Source organism: Heterocephalus glaber, unplaced genomic scaffold (genome assembly GCF_053883595.1).
Source record: "Heterocephalus glaber isolate CG9 unplaced genomic scaffold, H.glaber_assembly_v1.0 deba00001733, whole genome shotgun sequence".
In the NCBI taxonomy this organism is placed as follows: domain Eukaryota; kingdom Metazoa; phylum Chordata; class Mammalia; order Rodentia; family Bathyergidae; genus Heterocephalus; species Heterocephalus glaber.
In genome coordinates this window covers 18,116,233-18,136,210 of record NW_028258444.1, presented here as the reverse complement: position 1 = coordinate 18,136,210, position 19,978 = coordinate 18,116,233, and the positions used below count along the sequence as shown (strand labels likewise).

Sequence of the window (19,978 nt, the reverse complement as noted above, 5' to 3'; positions counted from 1 at the left end):
AATACAGGCATGCACCACTGTGCCCGGCTTTTTTTTTTTTTAATCCCAAAGAGAAAGGGTTTAAAATGTGTGGTCATCATGGGAATGGATGGTCAGAGCAGGAGATCCTGTGGAAGAATCCAAAGGAGACGGGTTGGACGTGGGAGATGAAAGAAGAACCAAGATGCTAATAGCAGGTGTGCATCAGAAAGAGGAGACTGGAAAGGAAGCCCAGGTGGTTGCAGCAGGGGTGGAAGCTGGTGTGTGTTGGGTTTGTCGAGTCTCAGGTCCTGGCTAAACATCCAAATGGAGATGTCCAGTAGGCAGTTGTGCCTGGAGACTGTGAGGGCAGTCAGCACTCTGATGCTAGAGACATGCTAAGGACAGTAGGCCACGAAGCAGCCGTAGATTCCTTACAGTGAACTTGTTGAGTGCTGCTGAGTGAGCAGAATCTAGGTGCCAAAGCCTGAGGGATGGCCATTGAGGGTTTAAATCATGCAAGAGGACTGGCAGGAGCACCTGAAATAAGTTGAAGCCCTTCACAAACATGAAGGGATTGTATGTGCCATCCTTCTGGAAAGATTGTTGATGAGAGCAGAAAGAAAATGGTAGCGTTAGAGGAAAAGGTCTACGACACCCCCCGCTCCCCCCCCCCCCGTTCTTATAGGAAAGTAGCTTCTTGTGCTTTTCAGTTAACTTTCCAAGGGCAGGGGCCTAGGACAGCTGCGGGCTTTCTTCTGGATCTAACTTTCCAGAAATTCAAGCTGCAGGGAGACAGGTGGGAGGGATGCTGCTTTGACAGCTGATGGCTGGAGGGGGCCAGACACTGCCAGGGTGGTGTGGAGGGACGTATCTTAGAGGAAATATTCTGGACTCAGGCAGAGCTGAGTTTGAATCCTGTTTCTGTGGCCACCCAGCTTGAAGACCATGGACAAGCAACTTGCACACTTGGCTCCTTAGCTGTAAAATGGAAACAGCTGCGCCTACCATTCAAGGTAGTTTTGAAGGCTAGAAACTAATCTGCACACAGTAGATGTGCACACAGTAAGTGGCTATTATGTGGTCAACCCCTCCTGTGGGACAGAATGGCTAATCGACAGACCTGGTCAGAATCAGCTGCGACCTCCGATCTCAGCGGTTAGGGAGGGCTCCCGCGGCCTCCTCCCACGAGGAGGTGGGGACAGGGTGGAGGAAGGGCTGCGGAAGGAGGAGCTAGCTGCTCCGAGACCCGCCCCGTCCCGTCCAGTCAGGCCTGGGCGCCGAGGGAACGCTCTCCTAGTCGCCACTGCCCCAGCAGCCGTCCTAGTGCCCGTGCCCGGTCCCGTCCAGTCATGACCCTGCGCCCCTCACTACTGCTGCTCCACCTGCTGCTCCTGCTGTTCAGTGGGGTGCTGTGTCGGGCCGAGGCTGGGTCTGAAACCGAAAGTCCAGTCCGGACCCTACAAGTGGAGACCCTGGTGAGGAGATGGTCCCGGTTCCAGGCCCCCACGGGCAGGGACTTATCGGGAACACGGGGGTCAAACGAACCCGGGGCGGGGGTGGGGGGAGGAGAGGAAGTGCGGGAACTGAGTTGGGGGGTGCTGGGTCTAGGGGACAGCACTGGACCTTTGGAGGAGCATCCATGACCCTTGTAGTCCGATCGCAGGTGGAGCCCCCCGAGCCGTGTGCGGAAACCGCTGCCTTCGGAGACACACTCCACATCCACTACACGGTGAGGGCCGGGAGGGGAGGGGAGGGGAAGGGAGGGGGCCGGGAGGGGGCCGGGCGGGGCCTGGAGGGGGCGGAGCCCCGCTGAAACACGTCAACCTTGGCTCGGACACGTGGCAAGAGGTTTGGGAGAAGAAACGGGGTCCTCGAGCACGTGGCGGGGGGAGGGGCGCTCCTCCTCCCTGCCCATTTCCCGGGGCGCTTTTCCGCCAGTTCCACCGGGGCACTGAGAAACGAAGGGTGGAGAGATCTCCGAGAAGCTCCATCCCTTCGGGGTTTCCTGTTCTTTTCTACCCGCCCCCCGTGGGGGGGTGGGGGGGTCGTTGGGCTGCTGCTTTAAGGGAGTTGTCGCCACCCGGCGGTCCAGGTGTGTATTGTCCGCCCGCTGGAAGGGAGAGGTACTGTACTAGGTGTGTGCTCTTGACTCTCTCTCTCCCCCCCAGGGCAGCTTGGTAGATGGACGCATTATTGACACTTCTCTGAGCAGAGACCCTCTGGTTATAGAACTTGGCCAAAAGCAGGTGATACCAGGTATGTGACCTGCTTCTCTCGTTCTGTTTCTTTCCAACCTAAGCCCTTCCTTAGCCTCTTTAACCAAAAGCTGCCCTGGAAATGCTCCCTGGAATGAGCAAGAGCCTAGGGATGGATCTAGTAGCTATTTCCTAAGGCCCAAACCCCACTTCTAACACTCACTCCTCTTTGTCCCATATCCCACTGGATGCCAGGAATTTGAGAAGCTGGGCAAAGCCCAAGTGATGGTCAGAGTGGCACCTTGGATCTTCCTTTCGGGTAATTTGGGGAATGTAAGCAGCTTGCAATTCAGTTATGTCTTCTTTCTCAAGGTCTGGAGCAGAGCCTTCTAGACATGTGTGTAGGGTGAGTATCTGGGCAGGGCTGGGCCTGGGTACCTCTTTGCTTGGGTAGAGATTTCTGTGCCATCCCTGCTTTTCCAGGAGCAGGAGAATGTGGGATAAAGGGGCCAGGCTTTGAACTGGACAGGTCCAGGTCAGTGGGACCCCTGAGGACATCCAGAGCCTCTGAGCCTCTCTGGCCATTGGTCTTGTTGAGAAGTTGAGACATTTAGGGAGAAGGACACCTTTACTGGTCAACTCGTTAGGTCCTCAGGTGGGAGAGGTCATGTTTGGGGTATGAATATCCAAGGGGTTTTGCTGGTGGAGCCTCAGGGATGAAGGCAGCTGGCCCACTGCCTTTGGCTGTGATGCACATTCCTTTCCTCAGAGAGAAGCGAAGGGCAGTCATCCCTTCTCACTTGGCCTATGGAAAACGGGGATTTCCGCCATCTATCCCAGGTAATATGACTAAGCCTGTCTCTTAGGCCATCAAAATACCTATTCCCTAAGAACTACAAGGGACTACAACTCTTTCTGGAGCTTCAGAAGGTCTAGATCACTTTTGCTGAAAGGAACAGTAGGGGCTGGGGCTTCCTTCTGTGGGGGTTCTTTTTTCCTCCTCAAATTACCAGTAGGGACTACAGACATATAACCTGTTTAGGCCACTGGCTTGGCCACTGGCAGCTTTTGAGGAAAGAGATAGCTGCTTGAGTCATGTGGGGCTGCTGCTTATGCTGCCCCTCCTGGAGCAGCCAAGGAACTCCAACAAAATAAACAAAAAGCAACCTTTAAATGCCAAGTCCAGCTTATAATTTTTTTGAGATTTGGTTTTGCTATATAGTTCAGGCTGGCTTTGAACTCACTATGTAGCCCAGGCTGGTCTCAAACTTGGAGCGATCCTCCTGCCTCAGCCTCCTGAGTGTTGGGATCATAGGTGTGTGCCACCACGCCTGGCTAACCTATAATTTTAAAAGCCTTCATATCTAGCATTGTTGATTTCTAGTCTCATAAGGCTGAGACTGGTCAGATTTCCCAAGATATGTATCTCTTTTCTTCTTTCTTTTTTTTTTGGTACCGGGGATTGAACTCGGGTCCTTGTGCGTGTGAAGCAGGCGGCCGAACCACTGAGCTAAATCCCCGGCAAAGAATATACTTAATGTCACCGAACATTTTTTTTTTTTTTTTTTTGGTACTGGGGATCAAACTCGGGCCCTGTGTATCTCTTGCTTTTAACAGATGTTCTATTAGCCAAAATGTGTTTTACTCCACAGAACATTAGAAGCATTATTATTATCCTAGATCCAGCTTAGCAGGAAGCCTAGAAAAGAGGGTAGGGAGACTAAGGAGAAACTGTGTGTGTGTGTGTGTGTGTCTGTGCATCTGTGCGCCTGTGCGCGTGTGTGGACGCGCGCCCAGGCATGCACATGTTACTGGGGACTGAACCCAGGCCTTTTCATTGGGCTAGATCCTCAGCTCTTTAGTTATTTGAGACAGGGTCTCACTATGTAGTTCAGGCTGGTTTTGAACTATGTAGCCCAGGTTGGCCTCAAACTCATGGTGATCCTCCTGCCTCAGCCTCCCCAGTGCTGGAATTACAGGTGTGCACCACCACGCCCAACTATTTGCTTCTGTTTGTACCTCTCCTTCCACTGGCTCCTGTTCCACCTGTCCCTTACTTCTTAACTCATTCTTTCTTTTTCCTCAGCTCTAATGCCAGACACCTGTTTTCTAATAATCACATTGAGTGTGCTCATTGGTTGGTGGAATGTAAAAGATGTCTAGTTTAAAGTTAATTGATTTCAGCTATGCAAAAATTCTACCCATGTGGCTGTTTGGAAATGAGGGTCAGTTGGTGTAGAGGGTTCTTCCACTTCAAAGTGGAGAAGAATCATGTGTTTCCTATTCTGTGTCAGAGACCTGTCACTGAAGCCAAACCCCATGTGTAATTGGGTTAGCCGTCAGTAGACTGGTCGCAACCCTCCTCTGCTTTTGTCTCAGGGATTCAACATCACAGCTTCACAGTTCATGTGGCTGTGGCCCACTCTCCCTTTTTTCATTCAGATTCAGAGCTCTGGATAAAATGCACAGAAATCCTAACCCTCACCTCCCTCTACTTCTCCAGCGGATGCAGTGGTACAGTATGACGTGGAGCTGATTGCACTGATCCGAGCCAACTACTGGCATAAGCTGGTGAAGGGCGTTTTGCCTCTGGTAGGCATGGCTATGGTTCCAGCCCTCTTGGGCCTCATTGGGTATCACCTATACAGAAAGGCCAGCCAACCTAAAGTCTCCAAAAAGAAGCTCAAAGAAGAGAAACGAAACAAGAGTAAAAAGAAATAATAAAAATAGTAATTAACAAGAAAAAAACCTCTTTGCATTCTTACATGATACTTTCTTCTGAGGCTGCTTATGTAAGTGGGAATAAGGCGAAGGGCTTAGTAAAGAGGGTTTCTGGACTTGGATCTGGCCTGGGGTGGAGGTTGGAGGCCTGGACCACCGTTTCCCTTGGCCTCCCCTTGCTGTTGTGTCTTCCCCAAGGACCTGGTCTGAAGTCTGCCCATAGGATCTCTAGGTCCTCATGGTGCTACAGTGCCAAGCGGCCATGCTGCACTGAGCGTGAGCCTCCCAGGATTGCCTGACTATACTTTGCACTCTCCGGGATTGCAGTATTCCTAGTGTCCTCAAAACAGATTGCTCTGTCTAATGTGGAACAAATACAAGAAACTATAAATTCTGTGAAGATTTTAATAGCAAATCACTTAGGTCTCCCAAAAAACAAAATCTTGGGATTGGAAAGAGGCTTCCATTTGTGTCACAGGGTGTGGGAGATCCCATGGGCTGCTTCAACAATGTTGCAAGGGGTTGGAGGTTGCCTGTCACCTGGCTGGGCTGCTGGTGTGGACAAGGGCTGAGGTAAGTTACTCCGATGGTTGACTATGAACAGTGGGTTGAGCTGGCTCAGCACTTCATCACTCACTGAGATGCCATCCAAGTACTGCTTGAGCATCTCCCGAAGCTTCCTGTTGATTTCTAACAGCTGGGCTCGTCTGTGCTGGAGGCTCAGTTGCTCCAGTTTCACTTTATTGTACCTTTTCCAGAAATTCTCCATCGCACTGTAGTTCACCATCACCTAGGGGTTGAAGCAGAGGGAGAAGGTGTGCAGCAGGACCCTCTAGCAAATGCTGCCACCGCTTTGAGCCCCCAGCTTGTACCTTTGCAAGCTCTTCGGTGAGCTCTTTGCCTCCATTCTGCAACTCAATCTCCTGCTCCTCAGAAGTCAAGACTGATGAGTAGAAAGGCAGCACTTTCTCTTCCTCAGTTTCTAATTTCCTACATAGTTCAGCAAGTTTAAGGATCCTTTCACCCTGTTGAAAGCAGGTGAGGACGAATTAGGGAAGAGGGTGGGAAGGGGAGATGGTGGAGTCCATTTGCCTGCTTGAATCCAGGAAAGCTCATCCAGTGGGAGGCAACAGTAATAAATATATCTAACATGCAATGTTCACCATGGGCTGAGCGCTGTCCTAATTAATTCCTATAGAATTAACTCATCCATTATTTAAAATGTAAGGGGATGGAATAAAAAAGGTAACCCAAAGCAACCACTTAGGTGGGAAGCAGGAAGCAAGAGGAAGCCCTCCTCTACCTCTCCGTACCCCTTTCACCTCAAACTAGCTTCCTTGGCTCTGTTCTGATTGCCCTCACCTTGTTTGTTTATTTATGTATTTATTTATTTATTGGTTCTGGAGATCAAGCTCAGGTGTGCTCTGCCACTGAGCTACAGCCCCATCCCCAACCCCTACTTCTTTTTGAGCCAGAATCTTGCGAAGTTCCCCTTAAACTTGAAATTCTCTTGCCTCAGCCTCCCTAGTGCTGGGAATATAGCATTTACCACCATGCCCAGCTCCCTTTGTTACCTTATCAACGACTTTTCTCAGCGCCTTGAGGGCGGCATTACTTTCCCGGGTGAGTTTGACTAAGTTCTCCTGGGATGTTCCCCAGGCCTGACTCCTTTGGGCCTTAAGTTTTCGCAGCTGTATAAGGACCAGCTCCTTGTCGTTGCGGATATACTGGTTCTGATCCTCGCTTTCTCGGCTGTGTAGCATGATCTTGCCTTTTGAAACAGCTATGGCCTCCTGGAGGGACAGAGTAGATGCAGGAGACACATGACCAGCAGGGGACATGGGGGTCCACAGTGAGACTGAAATCTGAGCAAATTGTCTCTCCCCACCCAACGATGAGTGCTGAGACCATGACACGGGGTCAGTTTGAAGCAGTGTTTCCTGTGGGCTGTGCTAACCTGTAATTTCTGTATTGTTTTCATCTGTGCTTCAATCTCTTTGGAGCTCTTCTCATCCTTCACCTTCAGGGTCTCAAAGGCAATCTTCCTGTCCTCTGTGGCATCAGTGTATCTCTTGAGTGCCTCCTGGAACCTCTTACACAGATCTTCTACTATATTCTCCAGTTGTAGTCGTAGAAAGTGCTTCTCTTCTAAATTCTAGGAAATGCCCCCAAATACTAAATGCTTAGAATAATATTAATGCCCTTCAGTTCTACCAACAACCTCATCCACTTTATTTTGGTATTGGGGGTGGAATACAGGGAGCATTGACCTATGTCCCCCCCCAATTTTTTTTGTATTTTGAGACAGGGTCTCACTAAGTTGCCCAGGCTGGCCTTGAATTTATGATCCTCCTGCTTCAGCCTCCCAAGTAGCTGAGATCACAGGCCTAGGCAACTTTTTCAGAAGTTTTACAAATCATTGAGTAAATTAAAAACAAGAACACATACCTGGGAATGCAGGTTGCCTAGGTTTGTAAACCTCCAGGATAGTAGAAAGAACTCTGGGCCAATGGGCAGGAAATCTAGATTCTCCTAGTGCTACCACAAACCAGCAGCTTGACTTGGGTCAGGTCTTTGGGTCTTAATTTCTTTCCATTTCTTTTTCTTCCTCTCTCTCTCTCTCTCTCTCTCTCTAAGACAGGGTCTCACTATGTAGGTTAGGCTGGCCTTGAACTCACTATGTAGCCCAGACTGGCCTCGAACTCACAGTAATCCTCCTGCCTCAGCTTCCCAAGGGCTTGGATTTTAGGCATGCACCACCATGCTCATGGGGCTTTAATTTCTTCATCTACAAATTACAGAGGTGAAATCAGATGTTCTCTCCTTGGTACTTTTTAGCTGTAAAATGCATTCCCTTGACAGTTTAGAATGGTCTTCCCTCTTGACCATTTTTCACAAAATTACAAAGAGCAATATGGCACCTGCAGTGCCACCAACTTCTGTTGACTGTTGGTTACAGGGCTCTCTTCTGGCTCTTGTAGCCTTGAGCAATTGTTCTCTCACTTTTCTTCTAGTTCCTACCCCTGCATGCTCCCTGTACCTTGTTTTTGAGATCATCCCACATGCTCTGGAACTCCAGCTTGCTTTCATACTCAGAATCTATGTAGTTCTGCTCCATGGCCATGAAGACATCTTGTAGGTAGTGAATCTCTTTCTCGTGTTGGTCAGTAATTGTCTTCCTGTTGGAGACAAGACATTGTCCCTGCTCTGATGGTTAGAATATATGGGCCAATAACAACGGCTCAAGAAGTATGTAATAAAACTCTATGAATGGTACCAACTCTGAGGTACTGACAGTGAAGGGGGAAGGAGGGCTCTATTATTTTAGGGCCAGAAGGAATGAATAAAATTATCATTTTTTCAGTACCAGGCCCCACACACTGAGCTATATTCCCAGCTTCTTTTAATTTTTAAATTTTGAGACATCATCTCGCTAAGTTGTTAAATCCCCAGGCTGGGGTTGAACTTGTGATCCTCCTGCCTCAGCCTCCTTGGGTGTGAGGATTACAGGTATGCACAACCACACTGGCTTCATTTTGGTATTTGAAGTGACACATTCATATTGTACAAAAATTTAGAAGAACAAATTTACTTCCCTGTCCACTGTCAGCTAAGTAGGGCTTGATAGGTAGAAGTGGGTGGCAAAGGTACACAGACAGGGGCCTGGCGAGGATGAAGGGAAGTGCAGGCTGCAGACTACACCTGAGTTCATCCGGAAGAAACTCAGGATCAGTTCTGCGGGGCTCAGGTCATAAAGTGGGATGGCCCCCTGCTTCCAGGCAGCCCTTCGCACAGACTCTGGGTTCTGCCCTGGATTCAGTCCCCTGTCTTTTCTCACTCCTATACCTTTCAGTTTCAAACTCCATGGTTAGGGCCTCCAGCTCCATGTTGTAACTTTCTTCCAGGAGGCTGAGCCGGCGCCTCTGCAGGGCCAAGAGCTGGTCGACATTGTGCAGATGGCTGCGCAGGGCATGGGCGTACTGCTCCTCCGCCTCGGCCAGGTCCTTAGCTAAAGACTGGGTGGGAAGCAGAGAGTTACCATCTGACTGGAGTGGCATCTGTGTGAGGAAATGAAAATGTGTGCAGCTGGCTCCCGGATGGCTGACAGCACTTTCCCCTTAGGTGCAAAATCCCGGTCTTTGGCTCTCAGAGTGCTGGCTCTCCGCTCACGCTGGAAGGTAAGCAAGAGTGCCAGGAAGACACCCTATGAAGGTGGCTGGTGGCCGGTAGACAGCAGACACAGTGATGGAGCTACCGAGGAACCGGGGGTTCTTGGAGAAATGGCTGCTTTGAGGCAGAACATAAGTTGAACCTAGTACATGTTGTATAAGATAGTAAATAAGCCGTCAAAGACCAATAAAATCAAGTCAGACTCAGGAACCAACATGAACTGGCTGACTTGCAGATTACATTTTGCAAAGATAACCAGATATCTCCCACCTGAAAACCTTTGCAAAATGATCTTGCCAGTTCCCCATCAAAAAGTAGTGTCTCAGGGCCGGGTGTGGTGGTGCACTCCAGTAACCCCAGCTACTCAGGAGGCTAAGTCTGGAGGAATGCAAGTTCAAGGCCAGGCTGGGCAACTTAGTGACGGGTTGGGAAGTAGTTCAGTGATGGAGTACTTGCCTAGCATGTGCAAAACCATGGGCTCAGGTTCAGTCTCAAGCAACACACACACACACACACACACACATTTCTTTTTCCATCTCCTTGAGTTTGGGTGGACCATATGACTACTTGGATTAATAAAAAATGGTGGAAGTGGTGCTGTGCCAGTTTCAAGAATAGCCCTTATCTGACCTTATCTTACTGGCCCTTTTGGGGTGCTCCTAGGAACCCAGCCATCATGCTGTGAGAAACTGAACACATATGCAGGGGCCATATGACAACAGTCAGCAGCCTAGCTAAGTGCCCCACTGACAGCATTAGCTGCTGGCCATGGAGTACATCCAGCCCCATCAGACCTGGGTGACTGCCACCCTAGCTGACACCTGCCTGAAAACTGCAAGAGCCTGAGGGACCTCTGAGCTCAGTCTTACCTACAGAACCAGGAGAGATAATAATTGTTTCAAGCCCTAATTTAGGGCTGGCTTGTTATGTAGCAATAGATAACTGGAACACTTATACTCCCCACTCCCCCCCACAAGAAGGGACAATTTGAGCATCAGTAAAGATAAAAGCTGGTTATTAACATGCTCATGCCTGACCGGGGATTTAGCTCAGTGGTTTTGCCACCTGTGCGCAAGGGCAAGGACCCGAGTTGGATCCTGGTACCAAAACAAACAAACAAACAAACAAAAAACATGCTCATGCCTGTTACACTAGAACTTGTGAGGCTGAGCCAGGAAGAATGTGAAGTCAAGGCAGGAAGACAGTGAATTCACTGTGCTGCACAGAGAGACCCTGTACTGAAAAACCCCCCAAAAACCCCCCAATGGATTGAAAATTGAACAATATTAAATATGTTTAATTATGAGTTCATAAAGGTACTCTTAAAAAAACAGTTACCAGCTGGGATTTAGCTCAGTGGTTCCGCCACCTGCCTCGAAAGCACAAGGACCTGAGTTTGATCCCCAGTACCTAAAAAAAACCAGTCACCATTAAGGATGCCAAACAACCAATCCTTTTTTTTTTTTAACTAGTAAATAAAGGGAAGAGAAAGCATTTATCTGCCTTTCATATATAAATGATACCTCCAGCTAACTGAGTGGTAAATAAGGGGAAGTATTTTTTCATAGATGTATTCAAGTTAATACTTTAAAAAATGACTAATACTGGGCCGGGGATTTAGCTCCATGGTGCCACCACCTGCCCTACAAGCACAAGGACCCAATTTCGATCCCTGGTACCAAAAAAAAAAAAAAGAAAAAAGACTAACACTGTTAGAAAATCAGCATTTTGCAACCCTCAATTAATTAATGGATCATCAGTAGGTGCCAAAATCACAAAAAGAAAACTAGCCATTATATGCCTCTTGATGGAAGAATACAACAACTACAAGCTTCTCAATTGCCAAAATATAGGAAATACAAAGGACAATGTAACATGTTCTACAATCTAGATTAATATGCAGTATTATTAAAAAACGAAGGGCCAGTTAGGGTGGCACACACCTGTAATCCCAGACCTCTGGGAGGCTGAGACAGAAGAATCTCAAGTTTGAGCCCAGCCTGGGCAACTTAGTGATTTAGTGAGACCCTATCTCAAAATAAAAAATAAAAAAGGACTGGGGATGTAGCTTGGTGTGAGGAACCTGGGTTCAGTCCCCAGTATCTCTCTCACACACACACACACACACACACACACACACACATTTGGTCAGACAGACAGACAGATCTAGATATCTATATCTATTGGAAAGTTTCCCAGGGTGGGCTTGACTTGGCATCCTCCTGCCTCAGCCTCCTAGAAGGCTGAGATTACAGGTATGCACCACCATGCCTGGCTCTCGAGATATATTATTAAATGAAAAAAGGAAAAAAGCAAAGTGTAGAATAGTGTGTAATACTATCTTTTTTTTTTAAAAGGAGGAGAGGCTTAATTTCACTTATGTGTACTACTATAATTTCTGTGAAAAAAGTTTTACAAGACTGGAATTGTTGGGGGACATGGTATGGCTGGAAGGCACTGGGAGGAGAGATTTTTCTCTAAATAACCCTTTTTGTCTTTTGAATTTTGAATATGGTGAATTATTATCTTCAAAAAAGTAAAACAAATTAAAATTAAAGAAAACAAAACAGAATTCATTGAGTGTCCACATGATCCAGGCACCTTGAACCCCTGCACAGAGCCAGCTCTGACCTTGTAGGTTCAGAATGAAAGAAAGATCATGTGAAATAGATGCTGATCATAGGAGACTGTTCACTTACTCAGCAAATGTTTCTCAGACCCTGCTGTGTACCAGCATTGTGCTGGATGCTGAAGTTCTGAGAGGAAAAGACATGCACAAGGAACTCACAGTCTAGTAGAGAAAGTGTAAAATAAGCAGAAAGTCACACTACAACATGGAAGCCGCTATGAGATTGATGATTCATTAAATGACAGATACAAAGGACTGAGCGTCTGCATGTAACTAGCAGCCCTGAGAAAGGCTTCACTGAAGAAATGTTATTTGTATCAGCCCTTAAAGGAGGAGTGAAAGTTTGCCAGGAAGGTGGGAGATGGAGAAAAGGGAATTCCAGAGAGAGAAAAAAGCAAGAACAAAGACACAGGTAAGGAACAAGACCGGGGCTGAGGCAGGAAGATTCAAGTTCAAGGCCAGCCTGGGCAAGTTAAAGAGAGTCTGTATCAACATAAAAAAGGTGCTGGGGCTATAGTTCAATGGTATGGTGCTTGCCTAGCATGCATGAGGCCCTGGGTTCGATCCTGTGCACTGCAAACAAGATAAACAACCAACAGAAACAAGACTGGCTAGGGCCAGGGATTTAGCTCAGTGGTTTTGCCTCCTGCTGGGCAAGCACAAGGACCTGAGTTCGATCCCCAGTATGGGGAAAAAAAAAAAGAAAGAAAGAAACAAGACTGGCTGTATGACAGGTACAGGGAGGGGTCAGATCATGAGGGCTGTTATGTTCTTTCCATGAAGTTTGGATTTTTTTTCCTGTAAATGAGATGGGTCACTAAGGAGGATTAAGCAGTGGAGTGACAGGAATAGATGTCTGCTTTAGAAAGGTAATCCTGGCAATTGCACAGAGAACCATCTGGAGGCAGCTGACCATGAAGGCTGGAAGATAGAAAACCACTTCAGTTGTCCAGATGAGAGACAAGGTCCAGGTCTCAACTACAGCAGGACAGTGGGAAAGGAGAGCAGAGCATGGCTCTGAAAAATACTTTAAGCAGGAGTCAATAACAGGGATCAGGGATGATTCCCACATTTCTGGGTTGGATGACTCAGTGAATCTGGCTATCCCAATAGAAAAGTGTAAGGAAGACCAGGTTATGGAGAATGGGGCTCTTTGGAGAAGGGAAAACACAGGAGTCCAGTTGTGAGTTCAGTGCAACAGCTTGAAATAGACACCCAGGAAGCTTGAACAGAAGGATTTGGAAGTCAAGAGAAAAATCCAGGCTGGTGTTATGACCTGGGAGTCATCACTATCTAAGTGGTACTTACAGCCAGGGTAATGAGTTAGATGTCTAGTTCCTAGACAATGGCTAAAGGCTGAGATGGCCAGGCTCAGAAATCTGAGGAGTATTAAAGTTCAGGGGATGGAGAGAGGAAGATGAACTCCCAAGAGGACTGTGTGTGTGTGTGTGTGTGTGTGTGTGTGTGTGTGTGTGTGTGTTGGAGGCAGGAGAAATGCCAGAATGGTATCATGGAATCCAAAAGCCGATGTTAAGATATGGGGCATGATCAAAGGTGGCAGTGCCATAGGGAGGTCAGGTTAGAGGAGGAATAATAATGAAATGTAGCGATAATTCTGGATGGGTGACCTTTTCCAATGAAGAGTGGAAATCAGATGGTGTGGGGTAGAGTGTAAGTGTGGGAAGTGAAGAAGTTGAGAGAGCAAGTGAGGATCTCTAGCATTTGCATATTTTTAATATGTGCAGTCTGTTATTCGGGAACAACCTTGAAAGTGCGTTACACTAGCAGCACATGATTTACCTAAGACAAGGACTATAATCATAAGCTACAAGGCTGTTGAACAGGAAAAAGCCAATTGCCCCATGGGCAAACCCAGTCAACTGCTCAGCATCCCTTAATGAATACCACTGGCTCTCTTCTCATCAATTATCTGTTAACTCCCAATAAGGTCTGGAAAAAGCCACTTAAAGAGCCATAAGGTAACTGGGTGGATGGTGCATGCTTATAATTCCAGCACCTGGGAGGATGAAGCAGAAGGACTGCTGTGAGTTTGGGCTACACAGCAAGTTCAAGGCTGTCCTGGAATACATAATGAGACCCTGTCTCAATGAACAATGAAACAAACAGGCTTGGGATGTAGTTCAATGCTCCCTGGGTTCAATCCTCAGCACGACACACATACACACACCGGCCACAAGGTATATCTGGCAGGGTGAGGATTTCTAGTGTGTAATGATTTTTGCATATTTGAGGACTCTCAATATGCATCTCCTGAAGCTTCCCAAGGTCTGCTGATTTTTGTTTTTTGGGGGGGTCAGGGCTTACAACATAAAAGAGAGACACATTTTCTAGAGGAAGAATAGCATGATGACAGTGTATATTTGCTGTTATTGTGGGATTTTTTTGTTTTGTTTTGTTTGAGATGGAAAAGATGGAGGAGTCAGGAAACAGCTCTAAAGAGTAGAATTAAATAAGGGTTACAGCAAAATCCCTTAGAAGAAAGAATGGCATGAAATCAAGAACTTCCCAAGAGCATAAACATGACTTGCTGAATTGCCTAGAAATCCAAAATTGGTCTTAGTATGGAGATCTTTTCAGGATTACTGAAATTGGATCAAAGTGAGCAAACAATTTTGTAATATGAAGCGCTGGAGTGGGAGTTGAGAAACCCATGCTCTTATCTTAGCTCTCTCAGAGATTAGCTATGTGACCTTGGGCAAGTCAGTTCCCTTCTTTTTTTTTGTACATTTTCGGTATAAAATACAGTTACATTCATCATTGGGATCTTGTACCATTACATGAGTCTCTTGGTTCTTTTTTTCTTCCCCCCTTCCCTTGCCCTCCCTTCACCCCCTCCACCCTTCCCTATTTGCAAAGACCTTGTTTCCATTTTTTTCCTTTTCTCATATTTTTTCTTTTCCCTTTTTTCCTTTCCCCTACCCCTCCCAATTCCCCTGCTCTTTTAGACCTTTTCTTCCTGTTACATAATATCAATTATACATTTTTTAAATTACAATACCAAGATCTAGGAGACATTACCACAGATTTTACAGAATTAAAAAAGGATACAGAAAGCATATTTCAAAAATCTGTTTTGAAATAAATTTGACAACTTCTAAGAAGTACCTTGGAAGACAAATTAATGAAACTAACTCTGGAGGAAATATAAAATTTGAATAGCACCTATTAAAGAAAGTATATTCCTAGCTTGAAAACCTACCTATATGACAACAGCAGGCTCATATACATTTTAACTGATAAATTATATCAAACCATTAAAGCAGAAAAAAGAAGGAACACTTCTCCTCTCATTTGAGGAAATCAACATTGTGCTAATCCTAAAACTGGATAAAGATAATAGAAGAAAAAAGTATGAAAATAGATAGAAATTTGTTTAACAAAACAAACTATTGAAAGTCAGATCTGGCAGTATGTAGAAAGTGGTTTTGTTATAGGGATGGCAGTGTTGGTTCAGCATTGGAAGATTCACCCCCAAAGGTCATCATTTTAACAGAGGAAAGGAAAAAGCCATATGATCCTGTCACTAGTTGGAGAAAAAGTATTGGACTAAATTCTACAGCTGTTCATGGTAAAAGCTATCAGGAGACTAGAAGTAGAACAGAACCTTCTCAACAAATTAAAGACATGTACTCCATACTTCCAATGAGAATACCTTATATGAATGGAGAAGATACAATGCTTTCTCCTTAAGGTGGGGAACAAGGGCAGATATGCTTACTCTTTATCTGTCCATTAAACTTTGAAACCTAGGCCCCACCAAAATAGTCTGACAATAAAATGACACAATTAGGATAGGATTGGCAAGGTAGAAGCAAAATCTTTATATGTAGATGAAATGATCATCTATAGAGAAAATACTAAGAAATCTCTAGGCGCCCCTAGAACTTGTATTTGAATTTAGCAGGATTAGAAAACACAAGATATATATAAAAATTCAGGTCTGTGTATACTTGCTATAAATGAAGAATTGGAAAATTGAAATTTAAAAGTTATGTAGGAGTACAAAGGATCTAGAAAAGTTGAAAAAACAAAAAAAACCCCACTGTTGGAAGACATTTAGTACCTAATTTTAAGACTTCTTCTAAAGCTACAGTAATCAAGGCACTGTTGGTGTAAGGAAAGACATATAGATCATTTGAATAAAACAGAGAATCTAGAAATAGAACCACACATATATAGTCCACTGAGTTTTGAAAGATTTTTTAACATTAGCATTTTATAGAATATAAACTCAATTCAAGAGCCGAGGAAGAGTTAGTGTTTTCAGCAAATGGCACTAGAACACCTGGTATCTGTATATAAAAAATTAACCTCAACCCTTTATTTCTATACATGAAAATAACTTAAAGGGATCAATGAACCTAAATATGAAAGCCTAAAAATATAAAACTTTAAGAAGAAATTATAAAGGGAAATATTTATGAATTCAGGGTAGGCAAGAACTACCTGGTATACAAAAGACATGGTGTATAAAAGAAAAAAATTGATAAATGAGATTCCATCAAAATTTAGAACTTTAAATGACATCATTAAAATGAAAAGTAGTCCTTAAACAGACCATATTTACAATGCATATAACCTATGACCAGAATATATAAAGAATTCTTAGAGCTCATTAATGGACAACCCAATTAAAAAGTAGATATAAGAAGATGATAGCCAGTATAGCACAAGGAATGGTGTGCAGCTCTAGAATCAGAAAAATACTAATCAGTACAATAACAAGATTGAATTATACACTCACTAGGGAGATGAAGTTAAAAGTTTTAAAAGCCTTGTCATGACTTTTTCTTTTTGTTGGATTCTCTCCCTTTGCATTTAATTTGTCATGCCCAATGGATTCATTCTGCTGGGTTTCCTGGGGTTGTGATCCTCATTGTCTTTTCCTAGGGTATTGTCTAAAATTTTTTGGAGTGCCAGTTTGATATTCATGAAGTTCCTGAGGTGCTCTTTATCATGAAAGTATCTTATTTCTCCATCAATTTTGAAAGATAGTTTTGCAGGGTACATCAATCTGGGTTGGAGGCTGTTTTCCTTAAGGGCTTGAAATACATCACTCCAAGCTCTTCTTGCCTTGAGGGTTTGCACTGAGAAGTCTGCTGTGATTCTGATGGGCTTTCCTTTGTATGTGATTTGTTTCTTTTCTCTCACTGCTTGTAGAATTTTCTTCTTCTGTTGGATTTCTGGAATCCTAACTATTATATGCCTATGTGTAGATTTTTTTTTGATCAAGGCTATTTGGAGTCCTATATGCCTCACTTATCTGTATGTCAAGTTCTTTTCCCCTCCTTGGGAAATTTTCTGCCATCACTTCTGTGAAGAGTTTTTTTATGTCATCTGCACTCTCTCCTCTTTCTTCATTGACTCCAATCAGTCCTTTGTTATTCTTCTTTGCATGGTCTAGCAGCTGCTGGATTGATTTCTCGTGTTCTTTTACAATTTTAAAGCAATTTTTCTTTTCCTGGTCACTAATTGCAATCTTTTCTTCTATATCTGAAATTCTATCCTCACATTGATTCATTCTGCTGTGCAGGCTTTCGATGGAGTTTTTAATCTCCTGGAAATCTGTTTGCATCTGTTTTATGGATTCCATTTGTTTCCTATGTTGGGATTCCATCATGTTCCTCAGATCCTCTATTTTTTTATCTGTCTTTTATTTATTAATCATGTCTTGCACCATGAGCAAAATCTTTGCTGTTATCTGAGTAATTATTTCTGATTTCATTTTTCCCAGATCCTCTTTTGTTGCCAGTTCAGAGAGTCCAGGTGGTTGAGTATCAGATTGTTCCATCTCATTTCCCTTTGGGGTTGCTGTAGGTGATCTGGAAGTCTGTTTTTGCGGCTTGTTTACATGTCTTCTCATTTCCTCGGGGGGGTGGGGTGCTTCTGGCACTCACGCGGCTCATCTTCTCTGCCCTAGGAGCTTGGGATGGTGGTGGGGGAGCTTCCTTCCGGGTGCTGGGACCGGCTCACCTTCTCTGCCCTAGGAGCTTGGGATGGCAGCAGGGGAGCTCCATTTCAGAAATGTTGAACTCAGGAAGACTTGAATGTTGCCAGGTCAGGCTACATTTCCTCACGTTGTAGATGTGGGACTGAGTTCCAGGGAGGATATTCTTTGCAGATCTGTCTGGTAGCTTCATGGATGGAAAATCTCAGTCACTGGGAGGACTCAGTGCTTCCAAGACTGAGCTGCATAAGTGGGGTCAGTGATTTGCTGGAGCTGCAGCTTGTCACCTGCAGGAATCAGCACCTACTCAGGGAGCTCGCCCATCCCAGGAGCGCTTGGGCCACTTCCGCAAAGGTGGAATGGTGGAGGGTTTAGTTCCCAGATACCCATGCGCACAGCCCCCATCAGTTCCCGTCTTGAACTGAGCCTTCTGACCTTGAAATAAATATGTGGACCTAAGTTCAACTCACTGAGTAATATTAACTGTGTCTTACAGCTCTGATATTGCATTATACTGGTTTAGGGTCATAGATGACCAAAGAGAGTGTCTCTTATAAAGGAGGGAGGGGATAAACCACAGCTCAATATTCTGTTTTTCATTTCAGTGAAAACCAATGACCTGGCTTTGCCAGACTGTGTCTTGTGAGGGCTTCAAGACTGGCTGGTTAATGAATTGACTAGGACCATTCTATGAGGAGGGTATGGAGGCTGCACTCCAGTGTTTCCCTGGAAAGAGTGCCTACCTTGATGACATTGTCCTTGCAGTCCATCACTCGCTCAAATGTTTGGCTGAGGATCTCGATGTCCTTGTGAAGCTCTCTGGTCTTGATTTCCCGGAGGACAGTTCTCCACTGCATGTTAATCTTATTAAGGTTCAGGGCACTGTTTTGTTCCTCCTTGGCCAGCTTGTCCTGTGTGAAGGAGTAAGTACACCTCCAAGAGGTAAATCCCCAAACCCTGGCGACACAGCACAACAATCAAGCTCACTCTGAATTTGTAAGCTGGTGTTTTACCACTGGTGTTTTCTGAGGGACCGAGGTTCCTGATGGTTAATATTTAGGGGTTCCAGTGGCACCATGCCTGCCTTGCAAACACATGGTCCTGAGTTCAATCCCCAGTAGTGAAAAAAAAATACTTAGGGGTTCCTATTTTTGTTGGGGGGTGGGCTGGAGTAAGTTGCAAACAGCCTTATGGCATTTTAGGGAAGGCCAGAATGCATTTCCTTCACAACAAAGCATCAGACCTGGATGTTGTTCCACCCCCCAGGGACAATATCAGAATTCAAGACAGCTGAATTCAGACAGCTGACAGCATCCACTGCCCCAGTTCTGCGGTTCAGTTGAGATGTCAACCTCTGTTCCACCTGCTTCCTCCATGCTTCACAGAGCACTTTCCCACCTCCCAAACAAGACTGCCAGAACCCCAAGTGAATGTGGGTCTCAGGATTTCCTGAGGATGCAATGCCGGTATGAAAATGAGCCACAATGACAGGGACCAGGGGACAGGGCCAGTACAGGGGCGGGTGGGGTTGGGCAAGTCAGTATGCAGAAGGCCATCACCTTCAAGAACTGGCTGAGGAGCCTTTCTTTCTTCTTGGCCATCTCCTCCTCGGCCAGCAACTTCTGCTGAAACAGAAGCAGCTGCTCCTCATTGGACAGGGACGTCTTGGCCTTCTTCCCCTTCTTAGGCATGGCTCAGGGTGGGGGTGGGGGGATTGGATCTGGGTAAGGAGCCTCCGCTCACGTCAGAGAGGACAGAAGGGAAACCCCTGGAAAGGCGCCTTCTGGAACTGCCCCTGGCACTACCGAAGGGGGAAGCAGAACCGTAGAGCTCAGCTCTGGGGCAAGAGAGTGTCGGAGCTATTCGCCAGACCCCGTCTCTCCAGCGGAATGATGCTTCTGGTCTCCTAGCAACAAAGATCGTGTTAAGACGCCCCTGTGAGAGGCTGGAAGAAGAGCCGTTTCTTGGAGCGCCCCCTGCCCGCTGGAGGACCGCGGTCAGTTTTTGGGAAAGGATCCTTCCACCTCTCAAAAACTAATTTCAGCGGGATGCGGTGGGGTGTGCCTATAATCCAGCTACTTGGGAGGCTGAGGCAGGGAGATTGCAAGACAAAAATAAAATGAAAGGGCTTGGGATGTAGTTCAGTGGTAGAAGCATGTGCGAGGCCCTAGATTGGATCCCCAGTACCAGGAAAATCAAACTAAACAAGAAAATTAATTATCATTTTTTTCTTTTGAGTGGATTCTCACTGTGTAGCCAGGCTAACCCCGAATTAGCTCTGTAGTCCAGGCTAGCCTCAAAATCGCAATCCTCCTGCATTAGGCTCCCCAGTGG

General features: G+C 45.7%; 2 protein-coding genes across 5 annotated transcripts; one reads left to right on the top strand and one right to left on the bottom strand.

Moving 5' to 3' along the window:
- Window positions 1–1,178: 1,178 nt before the first annotated feature.
- Fkbp11 (FKBP prolyl isomerase 11) lies at window positions 1,179–4,904 on the top strand. 3 transcript variants are annotated; one of them, XM_004863062.4, is made up of 6 exons: window positions 1,179–1,436; window positions 1,625–1,690; window positions 2,130–2,217; window positions 2,529–2,562; window positions 2,926–2,996; window positions 4,660–4,904. In XM_004863062.4, exons 1-6 carry the CDS (start codon window positions 1,311–1,313, stop codon window positions 4,875–4,877), a joined length of 603 nt encoding a protein of 200 aa, XP_004863119.1. In that variant the 5' UTR covers window positions 1,179–1,310; the 3' UTR covers window positions 4,878–4,904. The 3 variants fall into 3 exon arrangements, with proteins under 3 accessions (XP_004863119.1, XP_004863118.2, XP_021098826.1); XM_004863061.4 differs by having other exon boundaries at window positions 1,218–1,436; window positions 1,570–1,690; XM_021243167.2 differs by having other exon boundaries at window positions 1,224–1,436; window positions 2,412–2,562.
- A 364-nt stretch (window positions 4,905–5,268) lies between these two features.
- Window positions 5,269–19,538, bottom strand: Drc2 (dynein regulatory complex subunit 2). Of its 2 annotated transcripts, XM_004863064.3 has the most exons (8): window positions 19,204–19,538; window positions 18,388–18,555; window positions 8,724–8,893; window positions 7,918–8,056; window positions 6,835–7,032; window positions 6,452–6,670; window positions 5,750–5,902; window positions 5,269–5,667 (listed from the first exon to the last, which is right to left on the bottom strand). In XM_004863064.3, exons 1-8 carry the CDS (start codon window positions 19,333–19,335, stop codon window positions 5,350–5,352), a joined length of 1,497 nt encoding a protein of 498 aa, XP_004863121.1. In that variant the 5' UTR covers window positions 19,336–19,538; the 3' UTR covers window positions 5,269–5,349. The 2 variants fall into 2 exon arrangements, with proteins under 2 accessions (XP_004863121.1, XP_004863122.1); XM_004863065.3 differs by lacking the exon at window positions 18,388–18,555 and having other exon boundaries at window positions 19,204–19,523.
- Between the last annotated feature and the right edge of the window lie 440 nt (window positions 19,539–19,978).

Bases quoted from the DNA above. Each gene is read 5' to 3' on its own strand.
- Fkbp11 (XM_004863062.4), top strand. From the start codon at position 1,311: ATGACCCTGCGCCCCTCACTACTGCTGCTCCACCTGCTGCTCCTGCTG. The intron at 1,437-1,624 runs GTGAGGAGATGG...GTCCGATCGCAG, and splicing joins CCCTACAAGTGGAGACCCTG to GTGGAGCCCCCCGAGCCGTG. The intron at 2,218-2,528 runs GTATGTGACCTG...TTCTTTCTCAAG, and splicing joins CCAAAAGCAGGTGATACCAG to GTCTGGAGCAGAGCCTTCTA.
- Drc2 (XM_004863064.3), bottom strand. From the start codon at position 19,335: ATGCCTAAGAAGGGGAAGAAGGCCAAGACGTCCCTGTCCAATGAGGAG. The intron at 18,556-19,203 runs GTGATGGCCTTC...TCCTTCACACAG, and splicing joins TCCTCAGCCAGTTCTTGAAG to GACAAGCTGGCCAAGGAGGA. The intron at 6,671-6,834 runs GTTAGCACAGCC...CTGTCCCTCCAG, and splicing joins AAACAATACAGAAATTACAG to GAGGCCATAGCTGTTTCAAA.